This window comes from Eptesicus fuscus, chromosome 17, assembly GCF_027574615.1.
Source record: "Eptesicus fuscus isolate TK198812 chromosome 17, DD_ASM_mEF_20220401, whole genome shotgun sequence".
Classification (NCBI taxonomy): Eukaryota; Metazoa; Chordata; class Mammalia; order Chiroptera; family Vespertilionidae; genus Eptesicus; species Eptesicus fuscus.
In genome coordinates, this window is record NC_072489.1 from 16,673,381 (window position 1) to 16,699,969 (window position 26,589).

Below are 26,589 nucleotides of genomic sequence, written 5' to 3' on the forward strand. Positions count from 1 at the left end.
GGGCTCGGGGGTCCCTCAGAACCACGGAAACTTCCCCGGACCTGCCGGGCCCAGCGGGACCGGGCGTGGCCCGGGGTGGAGAAAAGCGGAGAAACTGGTCGGCCCGTCGGAGGGAACGTCTCTTCCCGCAGGTGGAGCGGCGGGGCGGGGACCGGGAAAGTCCGGGGCCGGGGGTCCGGCCACCCCCTGCGGGGCCCCGCCCCAGGGGCGTTCCCTGCGGCGGCGGCGCCGCTAACGGGCCCGCGCGGCAGCCCCCGCGCCCCGCCCTCCGCGGCCCGCCCCCGGCTCCATCTTGCCGCCGACTGGGCTGGGCTGTGACGCTGCTCCGGTGTCAGGTGAGGAACGGTGCCCCCTACCCTGGCGCCCCCTCGCCCCCTCACCCCCTCGCCCCGGACGTTCGGGGCCACGCGCCGGGCCGTCGGGGAGAGGGGGCCCCGCGCGCGTCCCCGCACCCGGGGTTGGTGCAGGGGTTCGCGGCCCTCCCGGGAGGCGGGCGACCCGGGGTGCGCGTCTCCGGACCCCCTGCCCGGCGGGGGCTCCTTGGGGTGGGGTCGGCGGGCGGGAACGGGAAGCCCTGCTCGCCGGTTCTGCGGGCCGCTCGCCGTGCGGAGGCCGGGGGAGCCGGGGCGCGCGCGGGCAGGTGGCCCGCCGGTGCGGGGCTGCGGCCGAGCGCGGCCCGGGCGGGGGCCTCGGGGCGGCCGGGCCGGGCGTGGGCAGCGCGCCGGGCGGAGGCGGCCTGGTGACGAGACTCCCGGTGACACAGCAGATGGAGGGCCGCGGGAAACGTGCGCTGTGCGTGTTCAGCGAACCCGGGACGCCGCGCCGAAGCCCGCACTTGTGCCCTGGCTCCGGGTTCTGGCTGGAAACTGCCGGGACGTAGCTTCCCGACCCCATTCCTGGCCCCGAGCGGCGCCGCCAACGCGCGCTGTTGTCACCAGCCCGTCCCCGCGAACCCTGCCCGCGGAGGGGAAATGGCCGGCGTCCGCCACGCGCGGCGAGTGGGAAGGAGTCACCCAGCTGCCTGTTCACCGCCTGTTCTGCCAGCTGACGGGGAGCTGACCGGGCAGGGGCTGTCCCGGCCGGTGAGAGTGGAATGAGCTCCGCCGGCCCGGAGCCGGTTTCCAGGCCGGGGAGGCGCGGGGAAGAGCTTCGGACCGCGGCGCGTGGCAGCCGCTCTTCCCGGCGGTGGCCGCCTGCCTGTCGGTGCAGAAGCCATCCCGGGGCCCCTGCTGACGGGTGTAAGTGGCCCTTCCCAACCAAGAGGCAGGGTTTGGAAATTGAATCTGCTCTGGGCCATGCCATCCCTTCTTCCTTTGCCTAGTGGTTTCCTCAGCGTCCAGCAGCTGCCTCCGGTGCTCCCGGGCTGCACGCCATCGGACACGCCCGTGGCGGGGGCCACCCCTCTCGGCGGCTGACTCACTGGGTGGAGATGGTTTTGGAGGACCAGGAGGGATTGTCTAGCCTTTTAAATGGAGTTGCCAAGGGAGAACGTGAAAAAGAAACGCTCCGGTTCACCAGGACGGCCTTGTTACGCTTTGGGCGAAGTTGAGTAATTTTGTTGAGTCACCCTGGGGTGTGTGTAAGCTTTGTACACAAGCTTTCGCATAGACGGTACTTGCCCAATTCCAAAAGCGTTAAAGGTACATGATGCCCTCGCTCTCCTTCCTGGAGGCGGACCCCGGTTCCCTACTTCCTTGAGGGGACTTTCGGGGTATTCCCGACATGTTTAAGGAAGGAAATGTATTTTTTCCACATCTGGTTGCAAATGACCTATGTCGTTTTCAACACTCCCTTAATAGGACTTAGAGATAATTTAATATATAAGAGAAAAAAAAAAAAGAGCTGCTCATTTTCAGTAGCTGCATAGCACTTCGTTGTAAGGCTATCCATAATGTATTTAACCTGTCTCTTATTGATGGACTTTTAGATTATTTCTAACTTCTTTTCTATTACAAAGAGTGTTGTAATTAATAGTCTCGTACATATATGTGTTGTATTTGTGCAAATGTTTCTATAAGATACATCTCTGGGAATGGAATTGTGTTCTAGTTCTTTATGTACTTACATTTTTCAAAATGTAACCAGGTTCACTTTCTTAAAAATTGCATTAAGTTTCCTCATGTGCAGATAGTCTTTATTTTCATTCTGTTTTGGAACTCTTGTTGACATAATTCCTCTGGCCCTTTAAAGGTAAGATTTAAGAAATGCAGAAATAGGACTTTGTCACTGGAACTATTTCTGGGATTTAGAAATTTAATTGCTTTTTGTAGTCTGTGGTACGGTAACTACTTGTTGCCTTAAAAATGTTATGTATGTCTTTCATAACTTATTTTCAAATGGTCTATCTCCGTGGTCGGCAAACTGCGGCTCGCGAGCCACACGCGGCTCTTTGGCCCCTTGAGTGTGGCTCTTCCACAAAATACCACAGCCTGGGCAAGTCTATTTTGAAGAAGTGGCGTTAGAAGAAGTTTAAGTTTAAAAAATTTGGCTCTCAAAAGAAATTTCATTCGTTGTGCTGTTGATATTTGGCTCTGTTCACTAATGAGTTTGCCGACCACTGGTCTATCTGACTGTTGTTAGATGGTGTCCCTTTGCTCCTTGTACCACCCAGGCTTAGAGAAAGAGAGAGCCAAAAACATTTTAGTTCCTGTTTTTACATCCAGGCCTTTGTATACCAAATAGCTATTTTAGAACTGAATCAGTTTTCTTAATATCTTACTATCTTTCTTATTAACTTACTAGAGGCCCGGTGCATGAAATTCATGCACTTGGGAGTGTCCCTCAGTCCAGCCTGTGCCCTCTCATAGTCCATGAGCCCTCGGGGGATGTCCGACTGCTGGCTTAGGCCTGCTCCCCACAGCAGTCGGACATCCTTAGCGCTGCCACGGATGCGCTTGCCAGCTGGGAGCCTGGCTTCTGGTTGAGTGGTGCTCCCCCTGTGGGAGTTGCACTGACCACCAGGGGGCAGTTCCTACATTGAGCGTCTGTCCCCTGGTGGTCAGTGGATGTCATAGTGACTGGTCAACCAGTCAACTGTCTGCCCCCTGATGGTCAGTGCATGTCATAGGGAGTGGTTGAGTGGCCTTAGCATATCATTAGCATATTAGGCTTTTATTATATAGGACAGTGATGGCGAACCTATGACACGCGTGTCAGCACTGACACACGTAGCCATTTCTGATGACACGTGGCCGCTGAGGAGGCCACATGCCGAGGATGAAACATTTGCTGCTCCTGAGGATGAAACATTTGCGAAATAATGTTTTTTCCTCAAAGTGACACACTACTCGAATTATGCTCAGTTTTTTGGCGAAGTTTGACACACCAAGCTCAAAAGGTTGTCCATCACTGATATAGGATAACTTTGACTCAGTATATGTCCATTTATTCTAAATTTAACAAGTTTTCAGCTTCTATCCTGTGTTTATGTCATAAGAGACACTATAATAACTTATATTTATTACCTCATTTTCCTATATTGTGTACTTAAAAGGCATGATACCTTCTCCCCATCTTTATCAGCACCTAGGACAGTGCATATTACATTGTGGGTTTTTATAAATTTTGATTTGGATTTGTTTGGGGTCTTTATATAAAAATAATACAAATCCTTTACAGCCATATCAGGGAGAAGAGCCAAAACACATATTGAAAAAATTAGCAAATTAGATGGTAGATCTGGAAATGTCAAAATATTCTAGTACCAAAATATGACTCATAGACCAGCAGCAGCAGCATCTAGAAGCTTAGTTAGAAATGCAGAATCTCAGGCTCCATCTCAAAACTACTGAGTCAGAGTCTGCATTTTAACATTTTAAAGAAGTACTGTTTTATCTAGTACATTGTTCAAAGAAGGGAGAAAAGATTTGATTGAGCTGGATGAGTGAGGAGAGGTGAGTGAGCCCAGGCTTGAAGGCCAGGTCAGTTAAAGATAACAGTGGTTTAAGCAGAGACCTGTTGAGAATGGTTCAGGTGGTAGAGATTTCGCATTGGGAGTTAGGTGTTGGTAAAGATAAGTTGAATAGATAAATTGGAACCAGTAGTAAGGAGATCTGACTGTTAGGCTAATGAATTTTCATTCGATACTCCAGCAGTAGTCATTGAGGAGTTTTGGCCTGAAAAGTAATACGTGGAAAGAGCAGCATTTTAGGAACATTCACCTAGTGATCGTGTCCAGGAAAACTGGAAGTGTGAAAGTATAAACAAGGAAATAAATGAAGTAATTTTAGTAAAATAGGCATCAAGCAATGAAAACCTGATCTAAGGATATGGCCGTGAGAATAGAAATGACTGGAAGAATAGGAGAGGCATTTCAAAGAAGAGAAAAATAGTATTGGGTTACTTACTATACTGGAGTAATAGGTAATTTAAGTAGTGGTACTATTGACAGATATGGGATATTAAGAGTGATCTGGTGGGAAATGAGTATTTAATTGCACACAAAAACCTCCTAACTAGCTTCTATCTTTTTTTTATCTTCACTGACAAGGTCAACCTTTTCCTTAACTGAGCCTATCTGTCTTTTTGCATCTATAATAATATACCCTTGAAGTGTCTGGGTAACTTGTAACTTCCCTTTTTCTGGACGCCTTGGGGCACAACCTCATGTGCCTGGGCACCAGGACAGATACCACAAATTCCGTCATTATCCTGTTAATTGTTCCTGCACCCAAATACAGATGTAACCCGCTATTCTCCGGAGCATTATCTTAATTCATTGAGGTTCTGCTTCCCGGCATATGTCGACAGTTTGGCTCAAATAAACTTACAAAAATTAAAAAAAATTTAAAAAGTCATTTATTAAGCATCAACTCTGCATCAGGTCATTCATGTTGTAGCATGTATTAGTATTTTATTCCTTTATATGGCTGAATAATATCCCATTGTATAGATATAACACATTTGTTTCTTCCCTCATTATTGATGGGCATTTGACTGGTTTCCACTTTTTTGGCTTTTATGAATAATGCTGCTATGGACATTCATGTATAAATTCATGAATGTAAGTTTTTGTATGAATGTATTCAGTTCTCTTGAGTATACTAAGGAGTGGAATTGCTAGGTCATATGGTAGCTCTATGCTTAACTTTAAAAAAAAATATTTTTATTGATTTCACAGAGGCAGGGAGAGGGAGAGAGAGATAGAAACAGCGATGAGAGAGAATCATTGATCAGCTGCCTCGCGAATGACCCCTACTGGGGATGGAGCCTGCAACCCAGACATGTGCCCTGACCGGGACTCGAACCTGGGATTCTTCAGTCTGCAGGCCGATGCTCTATCCACTGAGCCAAACCGGCCAGGGCTGTGGGGTTTCTTATATATTACTTTTATTTTTTAATAAGTTTGAAATTTTCTAAAATGAGAAGTTTATAAAAGTAAAGGCAGGGTTTAATCCAGGTATTTATGACTATATGTTAACTCTTAGCCATTATAACATTGTTTCCCAGAATGTGGTTATATCACTACATAAGAGGATTTCTGTGGTTTGTGGGAAGTACTTTAATATTTATATATTCATCTCAATGTTACCTTCTCTCTCTCTCTTTTTTTTTTTTTTTTGAAACTTCAACAACCTTTTATTACCAAACTCTAGCAGGTTTAACTTTGAGCCCAGCTAACAGCATCTCTAACAGGACCTAGGATGGAGGTTCAGCCCTAATAAAGATGGTCTCTTAAACAAAGGATTTAAAAAATATAAACATCCACGTAGAAATTGAACTGTGACCTCCTGGTTCATAGATCGACCCTCAACCACTGAGCCATGTCGGCCGAGCATATAAGTATTTTTTAAAAGAGTGAAATTCTCCAGTGTTGCAGAAAATGGTATCCCAAAGTGATTTCAGTCCAGAAAAAAAACAGCATTTACCACTATGCTGCCTTTTCTCCCAGTTTAAGATACACATGGGAGAAAACCATTTCCCTTTTTAAAAACAAAACAAAACCCTTTCTCCTCCTTTTTCAGTGTCCACTGCTTATTCCTAGAAACACCCAGAGAACAATATAAACAAGGCCCGGCCCACTTCTCCTGGCCTCTGCCAGTCTAAAGGCTCACAGCAGGGATTGTTCCTCCTCTGCTACAATCAGGAAACTGACCCCTAATTACTGGGAACTGGCCAAAAACAAACAAACACACACACAAAAAAACCCATTTCCTTCCAGGAGGGGCCTGAGGGCTCTGTAAAGGATCTGAGGGCAGTGGACCTGGCCCATGTGCCAAGGGCCTTTCTACATAAAAACACCCAGCACCTTATAACCTAACGTCTAACCTGCAGGTAAAAGCGAGTGGCAGCTGACTTAGATCCTGAAAAGGTGCTTATCTCCCCATCTTTAACCATAAAGGAAACAGAGGGGGGGAGAGTCTAGAGAATTTGACCTCCTCTCCTTTCCCAAAACTTTGCTGTGTCTTCTAAGACAAAGCCACGTTCCTGAGACAGACACGTGGTCACAGGTAGTCTCTGCTGGATAGCGCTGCCGCTCCTGGGCAGCCTGGCGCACGGCCGCTTTACTGAAACTCTCCCTGGTGTGCATAGGGCTGAAGGATCACTAGGGCAGTTATTTTCTTAATTCAACTTCGTCGCAGACAAATACTTCAATAGCAGCTTCTAGAAACTGCCCGGAGGACCCTGCCCCCGAACCCCCTTCCTTTTCCGGGTCACAGATCCTTCCAGTTGACGGGCTCCTTGCCTGACTTTTGCAGCAGCTCGTTGGTTTTAGAGAAATGTCTGCCCCCAAAGAACCCTCTGCACCGACCATGGGGAGGGATGGGCAGGGATGGGTGGTCTGCAGGATGTGGCCGCGCTTCCTATCGATGGCACTGCCCTCCTTCTGCGCGTAGGAGCCCCAGAGCGAGAAGACGAGGCCACTCGAGTGCTGAGTCAGCCTGGACACAACCGCATCGGTCAGTTGCTCCCAACCCTTCTCCTTGAGAGAACTGGCCTGATGCGTGAGGACAGCGTTGAGTAGGAGAGCACCTTGCTTGGCCCACCGGATAAATCCCCGTGGCCAGGATGCACAGAGCCATCTGTGTCTGCAGACCGCTCTTTACAAATGGTTTCCACCGGGGCGGAGGTGGAACGGCCATGAGCTTGATTGGGTCCCTGATGTGGATCCTGTCCCCGGAGGACAACCTTCACGGCTCTGGTGGTGCACGTGTGGGTCCCTGTGAAGACGGCGAGGGGATGGATAAACAGTGTAACGTCGTCTTTCTTCTGCAACAAACCCCATTAGCGTTATAAAATACGGTTTCCGAAGTCCCGCTGAGGTGCTGCCAACTCTCACCGAAACCCAGCCGCACGTTGCGAGCCGCGCGTCTGAGCTGGGCCGGGCCTTGTTCCGGCTGCGGACCGGCTGCTGGGGCTCCGCGGGACGGGCCTTCTGGGCGGGGCCCCCGCTGCACCCCCCCCCCCGCTGCACCCCCCCCCCCCGCTGCACCCCCCCCCCCCCCCCCCCCCCCGCTCTCCCCGGGGCCGCGGGCACGTCGCTGCCTGGCGGGGCTGGCGGGGCTCGGGGAGGAGGAGTGGAGCGTCTTCTGGCCCATCATCCCGAAGCGGCCCCGGGACCACCATGGTGTCCAGCCGCGCAGGCTCCCTCCGAGGGCGTGGGCTGGGGGTGGGCTGAAGAGGGGGGCACGTTACCTTCTCTTTGTGGCAAGACTATTTCCACGTTTTCCATGTGTGGAAGTAATATAGAGCAGCTTTAAAATAGATTTAAGTGAAAAGTTAATTGGCTTAAGAGAAGATAGTTCATAAATAACGGTACTGGTAGTATTCAGATCGGACAAAAACGGTATGGTGTGAGGAGGAGGATGTTGCAGCGTTTGCTCTGCTATCCTGACTCCATTGGTACCAATGGTGAAATGAAGAAACATTTTATCAGCTTTGCTTTTTCAAACCCCCATATCCACATTTGAATGCCAGCCAGACTCCTGAAAGAAGGTGTATTTTTCATAAGATCCTATGACACATATCTTCAAAGGCCGCAACTTTTATAAGAAATTACAGAGGGTATTTTTTATTGTTACAGAATGTCATATCCAGGCTATCCCCCCACGGGCTACCCGCCTTTCCCTGGATACCCTGTAAGTATTGCCACTTATAATACTAAAATAGCTTATATCCTGGAACAGGTGCTGTGTAGGACCAGCCCATGACACGTCTGACAGATGGGCTAGAGCAGGGGTCATAAATCCAAGTGCCCAGAGTGGAGTGGGTGCTGTGGGGGACGGGAGCATCCGCTTCACCTGTGGAGAGCCAGCAGCTGTTCAGCTTTGGTCCCATAGGGCCGTGCAGGGAGGCGGGCCCAGTGAGGCCAGGCACTCCATTTCTTCAAGTAAAACAAGCAATCTGGATTTTGTTGAAATTGATTTTGTTGAAAAATTGGGAAAATAATTTTTTTATTTCTTCCCATTTGGCTCCATCTCTCCCCCCCCTCCCCCAATGCAGTGGCCTTTCACACTTGGCTCTCTACGGGGGAATTACCTTCTTTAAATGTTAAATGCTGTATGAGTCAATCAAATGTGTGTAAGCTAAATTCATCCCATGAGTCACTGTTTTTTAACCTTTGTGTTAGAAGGTTTAATTAGGACGGTCTTGACTCAGAGATAACAAATTGCAGTGGGTTAGAGGGTCCTTGATTTGTAGTTCTGAGACTAGTGTTTGGAGTACATTTTACCAATGCGCTGTCAAGTTCTGCCTGGTTGATGTCTATACTATGAGGACTAATAGCAGAGGCATAAGTGAGAGTCATGCATTTCAGTTTTATGCTCATAAGAATGTAGGGCTTCTTTCTGACAGAGTAGAAAGAGGGGCCTACAGATTAATGATAATGTGTGTATCCTTATGTAAAGTGAATATATAGCTGGATTTATCATAGGAGAGATGAGAATTACGAATATGTTTCCAGATGCCTATGTACTAAACTGGACTCTGGCAATCATTTTAGTCAGTGTAGGGTAATTGCTGAAACAGACAATTCAAACATCCCAATGACTTGACACAAGAAAAGCTCATTTCTTCCTTCCTTCAGGCTCCTGGAAGTCCATGGGGGTGAGGGGGTGGGGAGAAGGCTTTGTTCCAGGTGGTCTTCAGGTTCCCAGGCTCCTTCCAAGTATTGGCTCTGTCTCCCTCTAGCACCTTGGAATCCTCCACTTGGACCCTCTGCTTCAGCTGGCAGATGAAGGAAAGAGAGAGGAAGAAAGAGAGTAGGTTTTTAGGAGCCAGGCTGGAAGTGGTGTATATTACTGCCTGCATTCATTCACCAGTATTCAGTCATATGGTCCTACTTAACTGCAGGGAGGTCTGGGAAATGTAGTCTAGCTTGTGGCCAGAGGAGGAAGTTTAGTGACCACCTGACAGTCTCTGCCTCACGTAGACGTCTGTTCTGGACCCATGTCCAAAATTTCACACCCCACGTGTGACTCAGGTCACCTTCATTTTTCTGTTGTGTAACAGGTCCAGGTGTGTTGCAGGAGAACTAGGAGTTTCTTACTTTAGGGTAGAGAGATGGATCTTTCTCATATTTCTAGGTGCTAGGAAATTGAAGGAACTAATGAGCTTTGTTACTTGTTCTTGAACGTTTGGAAAGAGCCTGAATTCTGAGAGACAAGTGTCCTGAAAAATATAGGATAGTGATCAACTAGTATAAGATACCAAGACTTCTAATGGGGCTTTTAATATGTAAAAGAACAAGCTAGACCCTAACAGTTATTGCTGTTTGTTCCCTCCTTTAGGTGGGTCACATTTCTCTATGGTCACATTCATCTGAAAATACTTTCTGGTTTTGCAGCCTGCGGGTCAGGAGTCATCGTTCCCCCCTCCCGGGCAGTATCCGTATCCTAGTGGCTTTCCTCCCATGGGAGGAGGTGCCTACCCAGCAGCCCCAGGTGGTGGCTACCCCGGAGCTGGAGGCTACCCTGCTCCCGGGGGCTATCCAGCCCCCGGAGGCTACCCTGGCGCCCCACAGCCAGGAGGGCCCCCATCCTATGCAGGAGGTGAGTGATGGGTCGAGGCATCGTGGTGGTTTGGTTGCTACAGCACTTTTTCCTTCTCCCCTTTCTCCTCTTCATTCCTGCTTGTTTTGTATGAGGTCAGAATAGCTCTTGGCCTACTTTCTACCTTAGACAGCAAGGACACAGCTGGCAACATAGAAGGTAAACGTTCTCAGGGGGCCTAGCAACTGGGAGCAAGCTCAAAAATTGGGAAAGAAATTGAAAGAAATCTCATGGTAATAAAAGACCAGAACAGTTTGATTATTTATAATCTTAGAAGTTACTAAGCTTCCCCCCCCCCCCCCCCCCCCCCCGCCCCAATCCTCACCAGAGGATATGTTTTTACTGATTTTAGAGAGAGAGGGAGAGAGAGACATGGATGTATTAGAGAAACATCGATCTGTTGCCTCCTGTTGTGCCCTGTCCGGGGATGGGATCGAACCCGCAAGCTAGGTATGTGCTCTGACCGGGCATCCAACCAGCCACCTTTCGGTGCATGGGGATGATGCTTCTGTCAATGGAGCCGCACCGGCCAGGCAGATGAAGGCATTTCAGTTAGCATGATTGTGACCTTTAGAATAGCTTTGTCCAGAGGGAAACCAAGTAACTTAGCATTTTTATACTGTAATTTACGAAGGCAAATGAATGATGTAAAATTTTAAATTTATTTTTTAATGGGGAAGGAGTTGGTGAGAAATTGAATTTAGACCAAATGGGATCAGAAGCATTAACAGCACCTGAAGTTTTCTCTTTAGTCATGAGAACTGTCATTAGAGTTGATTCTTTTCTCTAGTTCCTCCAGGCCAAGGGTTTGGAGCCCCCCCAGGAGGAGCAGGCTATCCTGGCTATGCACAGCCTTTTGGAGGCGTCCCAGCACAGGGCCCCCTACCTGGTACGTACCTGCTGTTCAGAGAAAGCAACAGCATGATAGTTTGAATTTTTCAGTTGCCATTGAGAGAGCTTAGTTTCTGTTTGTCAACAGACATTTATGTTAAGTACCTTTATAAATAAATTGAAATACATGGTTTCATGAAATGTATTAATTTGGTGGAAAAATATAATTAGTAAGATTGAAATAAGACCCACTTTTTCAATTAAAAAAATAATGTCCCAAAGCCAAAAAAGCAAAACCTTGTGGAAGTTCTCTGCTCACTCCTGTACCACAGATGAAACCACCCCCGGAACTAGGTCCTCACATCCTTTCCAGATGGAATCAGAATGTAATCTGGCTCAAGTGTTTTAAAGAAAAGTGTATTTGTTAGGATATGATGTAGGACATGGAGTATTTTAAAAGGGTCTTATGACCTAGTTTGTTTTAGATTTAGTAAGGTATACTAAAAAATTATCCTAGTGAGTAACATAATGTGAATGTTCTTATATATTTACATAATTCATAATAACCAATGCTGTTTTGGAAAATTGAGTCATATAAAACCTGTTTTTCTGGATGTAGGTGGCTTTCCCGGAGGACAGATGCCTTCTCAGTATCCTGGAGGACAAGCTCCTTACTCTTCTCAGGTATTGTTGCTCCTGCCTTTTAAGTTGAGTCGGGGGAACTGACGAATGCCAAAGAAGAGCACCACTGCTTTGCCACATTAGAGGCTTCCAGGAAGCGCATGAGATGGTCTATAACAGCGATTTTCAACCGGTGTGCCACAAGAATTTTTAAAACATGCAATATCTGACTCTTTAATCAGGGACACTGACCTCTTTTCCCTTAGATTGTCAAATAAAAAATGACAACAGCCAACACAATAGCCACCCAGTGTGAATGAATAAAAATTGTACCTTTTTGGTCAGGTCAGCAAAAAAGATAGTATGTTTTTTGGTGTGCTGCAGAATTTTAGTCATCAGTTTGTGTGTGTCATGAGATGAAAAAGGTTGAAAGTCGCTGTTCTATAACATCACTTAAGACTTTAAACTTTGCTTCTGATAGACTCCATGCTCTCTTCGGTTTACCTGCTGTAAGTAGTAGCCTGATGACTTTGATAAGACAAACCTAGGTCCATTTCTCACAGGTGCTAATACTTACAGTTTTTTCATACAGATTCGCTTGGGTTCTTAGCCTGGGTTTTAGTTCTTTTTTCTCTTCCTCCTCTGGCAGTTATAAATATCAACTTGGGTGACTGGGTGATTGGTGTTTCTGGCACTGTTTTATATAGTGTGGTTTTGTCTTCCATTTTTACCTTTATAACTCTCCACTCTTCTTTCAGATCAATACAGAATCCTTTTCTTCCTATCCTGTTTTCTCTCCTGTTTCTTTGGATAATAGCAGTGAAGTGAGTAAGGTTTTCTGATGTTCACTAATTTCTAGTTTCCCTACATATGCCTTCATTTGTTTCTGATTTCTTGTGTATTTGTCTCTCACCACTTCCTGGGGCTCAACTGTATTCTGGTTTACCTTTATGTCCCGGTAGTGCTTGGCAGCGCTTTAAACATGGTAACCAATTAATTGTTGAATTGATTTCTCAATAGCTCCAGAAAGTCCCCTATATGTCAAATCTTTGCCTCATTGCTGTATAGCTCCTTGTTTTAACATTTTTATTCTTTAATTGCAATGTTAATTCTTTATGTCTTTTGCAAGTTACCAAGAACATAAGCAGTGTATTTTTATGCTTTTATTTATTTACTAGAGGCCTGGTGCACAAGATTTGTGCACTGCGGCGGGGGGAGTCCCCCCTCAGCCCAGCCTGTGCCCTCTTGCAGTCTTGGACCCCTCGAGGGATGTCTGCCTGCCGACTTAGGCCCGATCCCCCTAGACCTAAGCTGGCAGGCAGACATCCCTTTCGCAGTCTGGGGCTCTCACAGTCCAGGACCCCTCGCTCCTTACTGCCCGCCTGCAGCGGAGGCAGGAGAGGCTCCCGCCACTGCCACTGCTCTCACCAGCGGTGTGTCGGCTGAGTGGCACTCCCCGTGGGAGTGCACTGACCACCAGGGGCAGCTCCTGTGTTGAGCATCTGCCTGGTGGTCAGTGCGCATCATAGCGACCTACCAGTCGTTCTGCTGTTCAGTCGATTTGCATATTAGCCTTTTATTATATTAGATTTATCCTTGCCAAAAGGATATGTTCATTGATTTTATTTATTTATTTATTTTTTTGTTAATCCTCACCCGAGGGTATTTTTCCATTGATATTTTAGGAAGAGTGGAAGGGAGAGGGAAAGACGTAGAGAAACACATCGGTTGGTTGCCTCCTGCACGCACTCCAACCAGGGCCTGGGTCGGGGAGGAGCCTGCAACCAAGGTATGTGCCCTTAACCGGAATCAAATCCAGGACCCTTTGGTTTGCAGGCCGAGAATGCTGTATCCACTGAGCCAAACCAGCTAGGGCTGTTTATTGATTTTAGAGAGAGAGAAGGAAGGAGAGGGAGGTGAGGAGGGAAGAACCTGGGGAAGAGAGAGAGAGAGAAAGAAACATCGATAGACTGCCTCTCATATGTGCCCCGACCTGAGATGAAACCCCTAGCCTGGGTATGTGCTTGACTGGGCATCAAATCCCCCACCTTTGGTGTTCAGGATGATGCTCCAACCAACTGAGCCACCTGGCCAAGGCAACTTTCTTATTTTTATCCTGTCTATGCATAAAGATCTAGCATTTTCAAGCGTTTTTAAGGCTTAGGTGGGAGAGGGATTACAGTACTAGAAGAAAAATACCTTAGCCATTTTCTGGCTTTCCTGATTTGAGGAATTTTAGCTCCTGATGGATTAAGAAACTTGTCCAGGGCCACACAGCTAGTGAAAGACAAAGCTGAGACCAGATCCTAGCTGTTCTGACTCTCAGACCAATGGTTTTCCTGTTACACAGTGCTGCTTTGCTGATAGAGCAAATGACATTCCTCCAAAGCACATAGTAAATTGTTTTCAATCCTTTTTCATTGTTGCAGTTGTGAGTCATATTATAAATCTGTAGGCATTTTAATAATTTGTATGAGAATTTTTAAATTTTAGTTGAAGTATGCATATAATTTTATGACTGAATAGAAAAGATTTTTAAACATAAAGCACTAAAAGTAAAACATACACATGAGCAACTTCCTTTGTGTAACAATTACCATCTTAAGGTAGAGCTAAAACTAGTAGATGGAAGTTAACAGATTGGTATGTTTTGGAAGAGCTTTTAGGTGGGAGTGGAATAGGTTACCTTGTGAGGGGTGACTTCCCTGCCACTGAGAATCTTCTGTAGAGGGAGGGAGGGTGTGTGTGTGTGTGTGTGTGTGTGTGTGTGTGTGTGTGTGTGTAGATGTAAAGAAAATTTCTGTCTTGGTTGGGCAGTTGGGCCAGGTAACCTCTTTTGATGAACCCAATTCTCTAAGCTTATGGTAGTTTTTCAGCAGGAAGATTGAAATCAAATGGGTATCAAAGGTTGGAACTTTTGGTAGCAGATAGTGTAGACTTTGCTGTGCTGAGAAATCTCCGCTTAGAGTTTTGACCTCAACAGCATGGACCCTGATTTCTTTGAACTTAGTATATTGCCTAAAGGATGAGAGTATTCTTGATGAAGATTTCACTGCAAATTAGACTTTCAACAAAGAATAAACAAAACTAGTTTTCCCTAGAGATGTAAAATGGAATAGATTTTGTTGTTGTTTTTTTAAGAAAGAATGAGATGACAGGAAATGAGAATAATCAAACAGTAATTGATGAAGGTTAGTTTTACTACCTAGTCCAGTATATTATAAACAAAGGCTTCTTCCCTACTTAGGACGTTAGTGATAGTGATTACACCAAAGGGAATTTCCTTAGTTTCTTGATACATTAAGACTCATGTAAAGGCAATATGTTGAAAAAAAATTTATACTTGGATATTCTCAACAAGTAAAATAATTTTAGTTTTTTCCTAAAACCACTATACAAACAGTTCTTGTTGGTTTTCTACTTACATTCCTGGCTTAGAAACTAGTGAAGGGTTGGTTGTTAAAGCTTATTGGTAGGAGAAAATGTTGCTGTAAAGAGTGTAAATGAGTGGGAGGAATTATTAACCGAAAATATGTTCGTTGAATGATGGCTTGGTCCCCTTCATCCCATTTACTTTGCCCCCCCAGGTGCTGGCACATTACTGTATTTGATGGGTATAAGTCTAATAAACACAGCCTCTGTTACCTAAAAGTCAATGGAATAATTTTGTATTTGAAATTATGTCGATTGCATGTTTAAATGATATTTTAGAGAATAAAATTATTCAATAACTTACTGGGTTAAATAAAATATATTATTAAGATTGAATTTTAAAAAATGTGGTAGGATATCATCTTGTTTTATTCCATTCTTCTATTAAAAAAATATGTTTTTATTGATTTCAGAGAGGAAGGGAGAGGAGAGATAGAAACATCAATGATGAGAGAGAATCATTGACTAGCTAGCTGTCTCCTGCATGCCTCCCACTTGGGAACTGAGCCCAAAACCCAGGCGTGTGTCCTGACTGGAAATCGAACTGGGACCTCCTGGTTCATAGGTTGATGCTCAACCACTGCGCCCCATCAGCCAGGCCATTCTATTCTTCTTAAGCTCTGATGTGAATATTTTAAGAAAACTCTTGATGCCCTAGCTTAGCTGGTTTGATAGAGCGTCAGCCTCTGGACTGAAGGGTCCCAGGTTTGATGTTTCTGTCTCTCTCTTCCTCTCCCTTCCTCTCTAAAATCAATAAAAATATATTTAAAAAAAGAAAAACTATTGCATTGCTTCATAGCTTTGCACTTTTAAATTTTTTTACTTTTAATTTTAGACTTACAAAAAATTGCAAAAAATGTACATAGAATTCCTGTAAATCCATTAGACTCAGATTCTTCAAATGTTAATTTCTTACATAAAAATAATGCAATGATCAAAATCAGGAAATTACATTGATATGATATTATTATCCAACCATTTCACTAATCGCCCCTGCAGTTGGTTCACAATCAAATGCAGGATGAAATATTGCATTTATTGTCATGTCTTTTAAATTTCCTTTAACATGAAACAATCTTTAGTTTTTGTTGTTCATGACCCTGACACTTTCAAAGAGTACTAGTTCTTTTGTGTCTTCCTTAATTTGGGTTGGCGGATATTTCCTCATGATTAAATTCAGGTTATGCCATTTGGGCACGAATACCACAGAAATGATGTTGTATTCCCACTGTATCCTATCAGTAGGCACTTATTGTTGACTTATTCTTTTACTGGTGATAATTGATTTTGATCAAACTTTTACCCACTAATTTTAACATCCATTGATGGTTCTTGCCTGAAACAATTATTACTGTGGTATTGTCATCTGGTAATTTTTAAAAATTTCTTCATAGATTTCTATTTTAAAAATATAATATCTATTTTGCTTTCTGGTTTATTTCCTTATAAAATCTATGAAGAATATTGTACCTCCTGGAATCTCTAATCATCACTTTCATTTGTGCCTTTTTTAGGAGAAGTTTAAGTAATAGTGGCAAGGTTTATTAAAGCAAAAAGCGAAAGTATGCTATTGGATAATAAACATAGCCTGAGCACTAAACCCAAAAAAAAAAAAAAAAAGTACACTAGAGAGAGAGAGCGTGGGCAGGCTAGAGGAAGATGCTTCCTTTTGTGCTTTTCTTAATATACGATGTTTTATTTCATGTCTAATAATCAGGGCTTATAGAGGAACTTAAGAGATATTAACCAAATTATATTGCTTATTCAGAACCTCATTGGGCTACTCATGTTCTCTTTTACTAAAGCCATTATTATATTCTTGTCTTTAAGTCAAACACTGCTACTCACCTCACACTATCCAGGGATCACCTCTTTTTCTCTTCCTATTCTACCAAGAAGGAATTCCAAGTACAATTTGACGGTTCTCAATCTTTTCCTTACGGTGGGATTCAAAGACATATTACATAGCCCCTGCTTATTCTTGATCCTTAGCATCATCTTCCACTCCTCTCCTTGCCTCTAAACATATCCTATATCCCAAGAAATTCCAAGGGGGTGCAAGGCACAGGAAGATTGTCACTAATTTTACCAGCTTTACTAGTCTCCTGAAAGTTTGTTATCTGACTGTCTATTGGCAGGAGGGAGATACTAGTAAGTCTTTCCTGCTTGTTCCAGAATGAGCTCTGATAACAATTGCTCATACCCTTGGCCTAAGACGCAAACACTGGCCTCTTTGCCTAAGAGTTTTGACTGGGAAGTCTTGAGTTGTCTTTCCAACAGAAAATCCTGACTTGGATTTTTTTTTTAAATTTTTTTAATTTTACTGAGTTTATTTGAGCCAAACTGAGGACATATGCTGGGGAGCAAGATTGCAAATGTTCCTCAATTTTTATTTTTAATTTGTATTTTCTTAATTAAAGAAGGTGAACATTTTTTTCATATTCTCCGGCCCCCTTCACCAGTTTATTGAGATGTAATTGACATATAACAGTATTAGTTTTAGGTGCACAACATGATGATTTGGTATATGTATATATTGTGAAACAATTGCCCCAGTAACTGACTTGGATGTTATGCCTCTTATTCCCAGCCTGCCGCCATGACTCAGGGAACTCAAGGAACAATTCGACCAGCTGCCAACTTCGATGCTATGAGAGATGCAGAAATTCTTCGTAAAGCAATGAAGGGTTTTGGTAAGGAAAATAGATTTTGTCTTATTTATAATAAGTTTAAATGATTAAAATAAAAATAAGCTTTATATCATAAACCAAGTTTACGTGTCATCCCGTGTGCACATTCCTCCGTTTAATCTGGCACCAGTTACCTTACAAACATTTAAGAGATTTCCTCAAGGAACATCCAGTGCACTTTATCCTTACTTAAACATGTATGGTTCTTTCAGGGACAGACGAACAGGCAATTGTGGATGTCGTGTCCAGCCGTTCCAATGATCAAAGGCAAAAAATTAAAGCAGCTTTTAAGACCATGTATGGAAAGGTAATTTTTTTCTTAAGTGAGCATGAACAGTGACCTGTAGACCCTGCATCCATGTCAGGTTGGATACTATTGTTTTACTATTACTGATGAACAAAACAGCTACATTCCAGAGACCCCGGGAGTAGTGTATTCGTTTTTTCTCTTAAAAGGCTTTCTAATTCTAGAGTAGTCCTTGGTCATGTTAGCATACCGTATGTAGGTCTGGTGTGTGGTAGATGTTCAGTAGAAAGGAGATGATGACCGCAGTCGTAATCAGTAGCATGGTTCTCAATCCTCTCTGTAGGGTGGGATCCAAGGGCTTCTTACAGAGCCCCTGCTTGTTCTTGGTCCTTGGCATCGTCTTCCACTCTTTTCCCTCCCTCTAAACATATCCTCTGTTCACGACTGCATGGAACTTCTTGCCATTCTCTGCACACACCATGACCATAGTTGTGTGCTTAGTATATGTTGTTCTCTTGGCCTAGAAGACCTTTATTTCTTTTTCTGCACGGCAGACAACTTCTCCAGGATTTGGCTTAAATTAGCTACTCTGTGCAGTTTCCCTCATTGCTAAATGTTCTCTTCTGTAGCCTCTTTTGTCATCATAGTCCACACTGCCTGTTGTTGCCACCTCGGCGCCATTTTCCTGCATACACGTTTCCAGCGGCTCCTGCAGAACCAAATTCAACATTCTCTAGCTTAGTATTCAAGGTAATATTCCAAGCATATAGTTATAACTTTGATTTACTCACCTGTGAAAATGTTCCCACTCTAACAAAATTGGTTGTCTTATTGTCCCATTGAGCTCGCTGTGGTCATTCTTGCCCCTAAGTTAGTGATTCTCAACTTTAGCTCATCATCATAATCTCCTTTAGAACTTAAACACACGTGCCGAGGAGCATTTGAGACCTTGCTCCCTGGCATGTCGTCAGTTTGGCTCAAATAACTCTGACAAAATTAAAACAAAAACAAAGAACACCACCTGCAGAATCTCTTGAGTATTTTCCTCAACATCAATTTTTATTTGTTTGTTTTTAAGAAAAATTCCACAGATGATTTTAATGCATAGCCAAGGCTGGAAACCATTTTTCTATTCCATGTTTGTTTTTCCTTCTTGCCTAAAATACCTTTCTTCTTCCTCTTTGCCTGCTAATTTTTATATCCTCTTCAAGATCTGGACTAAAAGCTTTCATTGCTTCCTGTAGCTCACTTTAACTTTTTATGTTATTAATTTCTGTACTACCTACTCATCCACAGCGCTGGAGTACGGGCTGCCTTATATTATCTCTTTTTAGATGTTTATCTTATTTTTCAAATAACACCATGATGAGGATTTCTACTTCCTTATAGAACAAGAACAGTTTCTTATACTAATAAATATCTGTTCATCATTTTATTCATTTGAATTGTTGTTTGTTTCATGAATTTCTTGTTTTTGTACCTGGTATAGTGATGGAACTACAGTAAGAATTTAAGTTTTTATTGATAGAATGAATAAAATAATGTCTACTTGAGTATAACAAACTTTAAATGTATGTTTACTTATTATTGTATAATATTCAGAATTGAAATTTAGGTTTTCATAAAACAATTCAATTCCACTTTCTGTATTTTCCTTTAAAAATGTAAATAACAAAATTTAGAGAGCACATATACTTAGTTTGTACTTGTAATTAAACAGGATTTAATCAAAGATCTCAAATCAGAGTTAAGTGGAAATATGGAAGAACTGATCCTTGCCCTGTTCATGCCAACTACATATTATGATGCCTGGAGTTTACGGAATGCAATGAAGGTACTATATGTCATTTACTTTGAATGTCTTATCCAGTTTAAACCTCTTCCCCCCCAAATTGTGGCAGTTCTGTATTCACAGTGACAACTAAGTCATACATTCTTTCATATATCTGACTATATAGAGCTTTTTATGTCTGGAGGCCAAAGAAATATTTGATAGAACAGTAAGATTTAATAACTTACAGAGATTTTGTTTTTCTTTTGTGTAATTCTTCCTTTCATTATTTCACATAGGGAGCAGGAACTCAGGAACGTGTATTGATTGAAATTTTATGCACAAGAAGTAATCGGGAAATCCAAGAAATTGTCAGATGTTATCAGTCGGAATTTGGGCGAGACCTTGAAAAGGACATTAGGTCAGATACATCGGGGCATTTTGAACGTTTGCTTGTATCCATGTGCCAGGTGAGTACAGTGTGGATGTTTGTGTGAGGGTGGAGGGAACATTCTTTGCTGCCTGGTGCCAGTGAGCATCCTGCATTCCTTTTAATATTGAGCCCCCTTGGAATCCTGCCACTTTTAAGAGGGACAACACAGAACCCAGTATACAAATTTCTCTGTAGTCACTATTGAGATTTATTTCTGTACATCTGGCTTTTGAAAGGAATCAGAAATCAATTTGAAGCTGTGTCTTGGGATGGGATGAATCTGTACTTTCAAGCTTAGCCAGTTAAGTTCTACCATTAACTATGGATACGCAGGCGTGCCGCGGAAGTGCTGTAGGGTAAGAACTGTGTGAGGAAAGCCAGAAATGCAGAAAAGTGCCTCAGGATTCACAGAACTATTGCGATTGGCACCTTCCTTATTCTGATTCCCCAGATGTGCTGGAGAGGGGATAGAAAATTCTCCAAATAGGGTATTTGGAATGATATTATAAACACGCTGAGACTGAGACTATGAGGGTTTATTTGAGCAAGATGATGCAAAAGACTAGCATACTGATTCCGTATCAGCAGTTACTGTTATCCTGCTAGTGCACAAGGTCGACAGCCCTGAGGGGTCTAGAAGGAGAGAGGCTCTTCAGAGCAGGGGAGGTAGTTACAGGAAAAGGAGTGAGCCAGAGTGAGTGGGTGTGGAAGTGAGAAAAGAACACAAGAGGATGAGAGGAAACTGAATTTGCCTACAACAGAGTAACAGCAGGGGAGGAGGTTAGCATTTAGAAAGAATGAGAAGAAAACAGACAGGAACGGATTTAACGCTAAAAATGCTTAAGACTTTATATGAGGTGTGGAGTGTCTCTGCAGGGTTCAAGGCCCAGCCGGTTTATAAAGCAAAGGGACCTCTTCCAGGGCGGAAGCAGAGGAATGGCTTCCGTCTAAAGGCATAAGGAAGGAAGGTCCCCTGAACCCTTCTCCCTGCTGCATTCAGTTGTCCACTTGGAATAAGCTTCTACATGTTCCTGTGCCCAGGGCTCTTCAGACAGTTTCTCACCTCAGGGAACACCTCTCCATGTTCCCCAGACACCGAGACTCTAGAGGACAGCCTTTCCTTTGTGTTTCTGTTTGGGAGTGAAACCAACTGCCCATCTAAGCTTTACTCTTGCTCAGGCTCACAGCTTCCTTCCTCCCTTCCTCCCTCTCTTTCCTTCCCTCCCTCCTACCCCAGTGGAGAGTTTGTTATACAAATTGGCACAATCTAGCAGAACTTGATTTATACCTTCTTCTAAAAAGTTCATGCATCATTTTTATTTATACATTCATAATAAATACTTACATAATAAGATTACACTTGGAAAGGAAAGGAAGTTTACGAAGCCTCTGTATTATACTAGTATGTTCCCTTCCTTGACTTAAATTCCTTGAGGGCAGAGACCTTGTTCCTACCATGTAGCACTTCCCATTGGTTTGTTTCTCTGAAGAATATAGGCTGGCACAAAGCAAGTGCTTCCTACCTTTAGGTTGCATTAATGAATACAAAGTGGAGTTAAGTATAATGCATATTGATCTTAAATCCTTGCTAAGGAGAATAATAACATCTTCATTTAAGTGGTAGTTTATATCTCCTAGTAGAGATTTGTGTGTGGTGTGGTGTGTGTGTGTGTATAAAAATCTGGTTTAACTTAGATCTCAAAGCCCTTGAAAATCTCTCATTTTAACATAATCTCATTAAATCATGATCACATACTCTAAAATTCAAAGTTCACAGTGCAATGAAGTACTCGTTACACTAGTGTAGTTCCTTTGGAAATGAAAGCTATGCATGACAAACTTGATGCATTAATCTTTTTATTTAAAACTTTTTAATTGATTTGAGAGAGAAAGAGAGAGAAACATTGATGTGAGAAATAAACATTGATCAGCTGCTTCCCACACACACCCCAGTGGGGCTCATACCCCAACCTGGGAATGTGCCCTGACTAGGAATTGAACCCTCCACCTTTTGGTGTACATGACGACGCTCCAACTAACTGAGCCACCAGCCAGGGTTATGCATTAATCTTTAATAAATGACTGGATTGGAAAGAACATTTTTAATAGAACTTGTATCACTTCCTTCCAATGTCTGCCTTCTTTTGCAGGGAAATCGTGATGAGAACCAGAATGTTAACCACCAGATGGCTCAGGAAGATGCTCAGCGTCTCTATCAAGCTGGCGAGGGGAAACTGGGGACAGATGAATCTTGCTTTAACATGATTCTTGCCACAAGAAGCTTTCCTCAGCTGAGAGCTACCATGGAGGCTTATTCCAGGGTATGAGCTTTTATTTTGAAGATCTGGCTTCTGTTTTAAGGTTGTGAAAATATTTTAATACCTATACTTTTTGTTTGCAGGTGGCTAATCGAGATTTGTTAAGCAGTGTTGGTCGTGAGTTTTCCGGAAATGTTGAAAGTGGTTTGAAGGCCATCTGTAAGATACTTTTGTGTTCTGCTTTATTTTGCTTATAAATGAGTGAGGCTTTGAATATTTTTTGTTCCTATTAAGTAATGATAATATAACCTCCCTGGAATCTGCTTAAGCAAAGGCTGAGCCAGTCTGTGAATGGTTGGTGGCATGATCAATTAGGGTTGTTTCAGAATTATTTGATGTTTATTCTATATGCCCTTCTTGAGAACTATGCAAGAATATATGATAGCCCTGGCCAAATAGCTCAGTTGGTTAGAGTGTCATCCTGGTAAGTCAAGGTTGTGAGTTCAGTCCCCAGTCAGGGCACATATAAGAATCAGCCAATGAAAAAAAAAAAAGAATCAGCCAATGAAGGCATCAATAAGTGGAACAACAAATCTCTCTCTCTCTTTCTCTTTCTCTTTCTCTCTTTTTCTCTTTCTCTCTCTCTTTCTCTCTCTCTCTCTTTCTCCATCCCTTCCTCCTTCTCTCTCTCCCCCTTTTCTTCCTCCCCCTCACCTTTCCCTTCCCCTCTCTCTAAAAATCAATCAATAAAATTTTTTAAAAATATGTGTGTGTACATACACACACACACACACACACATATATATATATACACACACACACACACACACATATATATACACACACACTATATGGTAGATTGTAACATTTCCATTAAGGTGACAGGAAAAGCACTATGCAACTTTGAGTGCCACTACACAAAGCATTATTTTGAGCCCCCAAAACACTTTTCAAGTACTCAGCCTAAGGAGACTTCCCTTTTGGAATTAAATACCAAATTTCTGGTGTCCTGATACTCAGATGCCTAATGAACTGGAACTATTATTCTCATGGAGAATATAGGACTAAAGAAAGTATTAGTAACACATTGATATTAACAATTGAAGGTCTTACAAATAATACTATAGTATTGTAGCTAAATTAATAATGAAATATTCTCTACCATCTGCAGGAAAAGACTTTGCTAAGTTAATTTTACTAAGAAAAGCATGTTAGATTTTTTGCAATAGAGCCACACTGGCCAGGGCAGATTTCTTATTATTCTGAAATCTTTGCTCAAATCTGTTTTCTCTTTTATGTTATTTGTATCTCATATCCTTCTCTGGGAAAATGTTATATTTGACTCCTATAATTCAAAGTTCATCATTGCTTTTAAGTAAGATACTACTAGGGCAGAGTTGCTATGTATCTTCTCATTGTAAGGGGAAAAAATACAAAGAATCTAAGCTGTTGCATCTGTGGAGAGAAAATGGAGTTTTGGGGGGGCCAGAAGGAATCTTTTAGAATTGAAAGGAGCTAGTCTGGTGCATCTAGAAAGAAAGGTGATAAAAATCAAGGGGGAGAATATTTTCAACTTCAGATTTCTGAGATGATGACATGGGAAATGATCACAGGCAGGCTAGCAGTGATCAGGGAGCCTGGAGCATGGGCGCGTTTCTGAAGCATCTCTGCCTTGCAGTGCAGTGCGCCCTGAACCGCCAGGCCTTCTTCGCTGAGAGGCTCTACTATTCCATGAAGGGTGCCGGCACGGACGACTCCACCCTGGTCAGGATCGTGGTCACTCGAAGTGAGGTGAGCCTTTCTCTTTTTGTCTGATCTGAATTAATTTTGAATGTTGATTTCTTAAAAGTTCCTCAGTTGGTTGTCAGTCCCCCGGGAATGATGTTAAGGAAAGGCTGTCTTTGTCGCTGCCTGGGATAAGCAGTGGTAGTTGGTATAAAGCACAGTGATCCCTTTCCTCGTGCCATGAGAGAGGCTTGCTTTAGTGAGACGGACCACTGTACTGTACCTGAGGGCAGCAGCAGAGCCAAGAGGTGTTCCCACCTGAGAAGGTCTGGAGAGTACTAGTTTAAGGCAAGTTGGAAGATGGTTTTCATTTTGCTTATGTAAAAAATTGTCTAAAAGACCTATTTAATCATATTGGAGATGAAAAGTTCCTGAAATTTAGCATACCTTGCTAATCATAAAATAAAAAATTTATCTTTGTCTCTTTACCTAAATATAGCTTCAAATGTTTTCTTTTGATTTTTAAATATTTATTGGATATTTTTATTGAAAGAAAACATACATATACAACTAAATTATACTAAAGAAGGTAAATTACTTTTAAAAAGACAACCAGAATAGGGTGTTTTATCTTTTTTTAAAAAAAATAGATTTCAGAGAGAGGAAGGAAAAGGGAGAGAGATGGAAACATCAATGATGAGAAAGAATCATCAATTGGCTGCCTCTTGCACATCCCCTACTGGGGATTGAACCTGCAACCTAGACATGTACCCTGACCAGGAATCGAACCCTTACCTCTTGGTTCATGAGTCAAAGCTCAAACTCTGAGCCACACCGGCCAGGCCTGAATAGGGTGTTTTAAAAAAGCTCTTTATGTATTTGTTCATAGACCTAAATTTTCTATGCAAGATATTTTTTTAATTGCAATATAATATACATAATATAAAACTTACCATTTTAATCATTTTTTAAAATACAGTTCAGTGGCATTAAGTACATTCACATTGTTGTGCAACCATCACCACCAGAATTTTTTCACCTGAAATTCCCCACTCATTAAACGATAATGCACCATTCTTTCTCCCCAACCCCTGGCAACCACCATTCTGTTTTCTGTCCCTATATTTGATTACCCCTAGGTACCTTAAATAAGTGGAAACATCCTGTATTTGTTCTGTTGTGACTGTTTTGTTTTTTCTTTTCACTTAGGATAATGTCTTCAGGGTTTATCCATGTTGTATCTTGTGTTAGATTTTCCTTCCCTTTTAAGACTGAATAATATTTATTGTATGTCCACCTTTTGTTTATCCATTCATCTGTCAGTGGACACTCGGGTTGCTCCCACCTTCTGGCTGTTGTGAACAATGCTGCTCTGAGCATGGGTACATATTTTTTTTGAGTCCCTGCTTTCATTTTTGTGTATATACCCAGAAGTGGAACTGCTGTATCATATGGCAGTCATACTTTGCTATTGTTTTAAGGAATCACCGTACCATTTTCCACAGTGGTTGCCTATTTTACAGCCCTACCAGCAATCCACAAGAGTTCCAACTTCACAGCCTTGCCAACACTTGTTATTTTCTCTGTTTTTAATAATAGCTGTCTGATTATCAAATGGTTTTTAAATGACTAATACTTTTGGAATAATAGAGGAGACTCGTACCAACCTTATCCAATATTTTTACAGAACAGTGAATCAGACTGTATTGGGTGATTGCTGACTATAAAATATCAGTCACTTGGTGTTATTTTCCCTCTGCTTTGATTATAATTAGGATCTTTTCACTATCAAAAAGTAATTCTAATAAATGCCAGTTTTCTTTTGACAGCTTTTTTCTAACATTAAAAATATCATCTCTTGCATGCAGATTGATCTTGTACAAATAAAACAGATATTCAGTCAGATGTATCAGAAGACCCTGGGCACAATGATTGCAAGTGACACGAGCGGAGATTACCGAAGGCTGCTTCTAGCCATCGTGGGCCAGTAGGAGGGATTTTTTTAAATGAATGAAGGTGTTCAAAGCTTATTTTTCAAAGCAGTGCTGACCTGCATGCAGCAATATCAACCATCATGTAACTAAAAGAACTTTTTATTAAAGACTGTGTCAGGGTTGTGCTTAGTTTGCACATGCGATTATTGCCTTAATTCCAATGTTATTTTTCTCTCTATACAATCAATGTAAAGCCATAATCATAATGTAGTATTAATGGACTGTTTGTAAAGTATACTTTTCTCACTGTACTTATTCTAATCAGGATACCAAATCGAATAAAAATCACAACAATCTCTAATTCTGTGTAATAATATTGAATTTTTATGAAGGTTGCTAAAAATTCTGCCTGCCAAAGTCCTACTAGGTTCGTTGGGCAGTTATAATTGATGGTATTTCAAAACTATTACTTTAAAAAAAATTTAACTCTTTTAACCTAGAGTAATTTACATCTTATTTTATATAAATTAGTATTCTATACTCATAAACACTAATCTTTACACATAGAAAATAGATTAGTATTGCTTGTAGCAACTTTTAAAAGGGATTAAGTATTATATGCATAAAATACACAGCCTACTTTTATGTCTATTAAAAC

The 26,589-nt window shown here is 42.6% G+C and overlaps 1 protein-coding gene and 1 pseudogene across 2 annotated transcripts; one reads left to right on the top strand and one right to left on the bottom strand.

Annotated features, from left to right (window-relative positions):
• Nucleotides 1–268: 268 nt before the first annotated feature.
• ANXA7 (annexin A7) lies at nt 269–26,292 on the top strand. Of its 2 annotated transcripts, XM_054729340.1 has the most exons (14): nt 269–335; nt 8,024–8,078; nt 9,785–9,989; nt 10,780–10,878; nt 11,440–11,504; nt 12,200–12,265; nt 17,464–17,566; nt 17,776–17,870; nt 19,531–19,644; nt 19,881–20,051; nt 22,165–22,335; nt 22,416–22,491; nt 23,951–24,063; nt 25,866–26,292. In XM_054729340.1, exons 2-14 carry the CDS (start codon nt 8,025–8,027, stop codon nt 25,986–25,988), a joined length of 1,455 nt encoding a protein of 484 aa, XP_054585315.1. In that variant the 5' UTR covers nt 269–335; nt 8,024; the 3' UTR covers nt 25,989–26,292. The 2 variants fall into 2 exon arrangements, with proteins under 2 accessions (XP_054585315.1, XP_054585316.1); XM_054729341.1 differs by lacking the exon at nt 12,200–12,265.
• Nucleotides 6,654–7,566, bottom strand: LOC103289581 (uracil-DNA glycosylase-like; annotated as a pseudogene).
• Nucleotides 26,293–26,589: the final 297 nt, after the last annotated feature.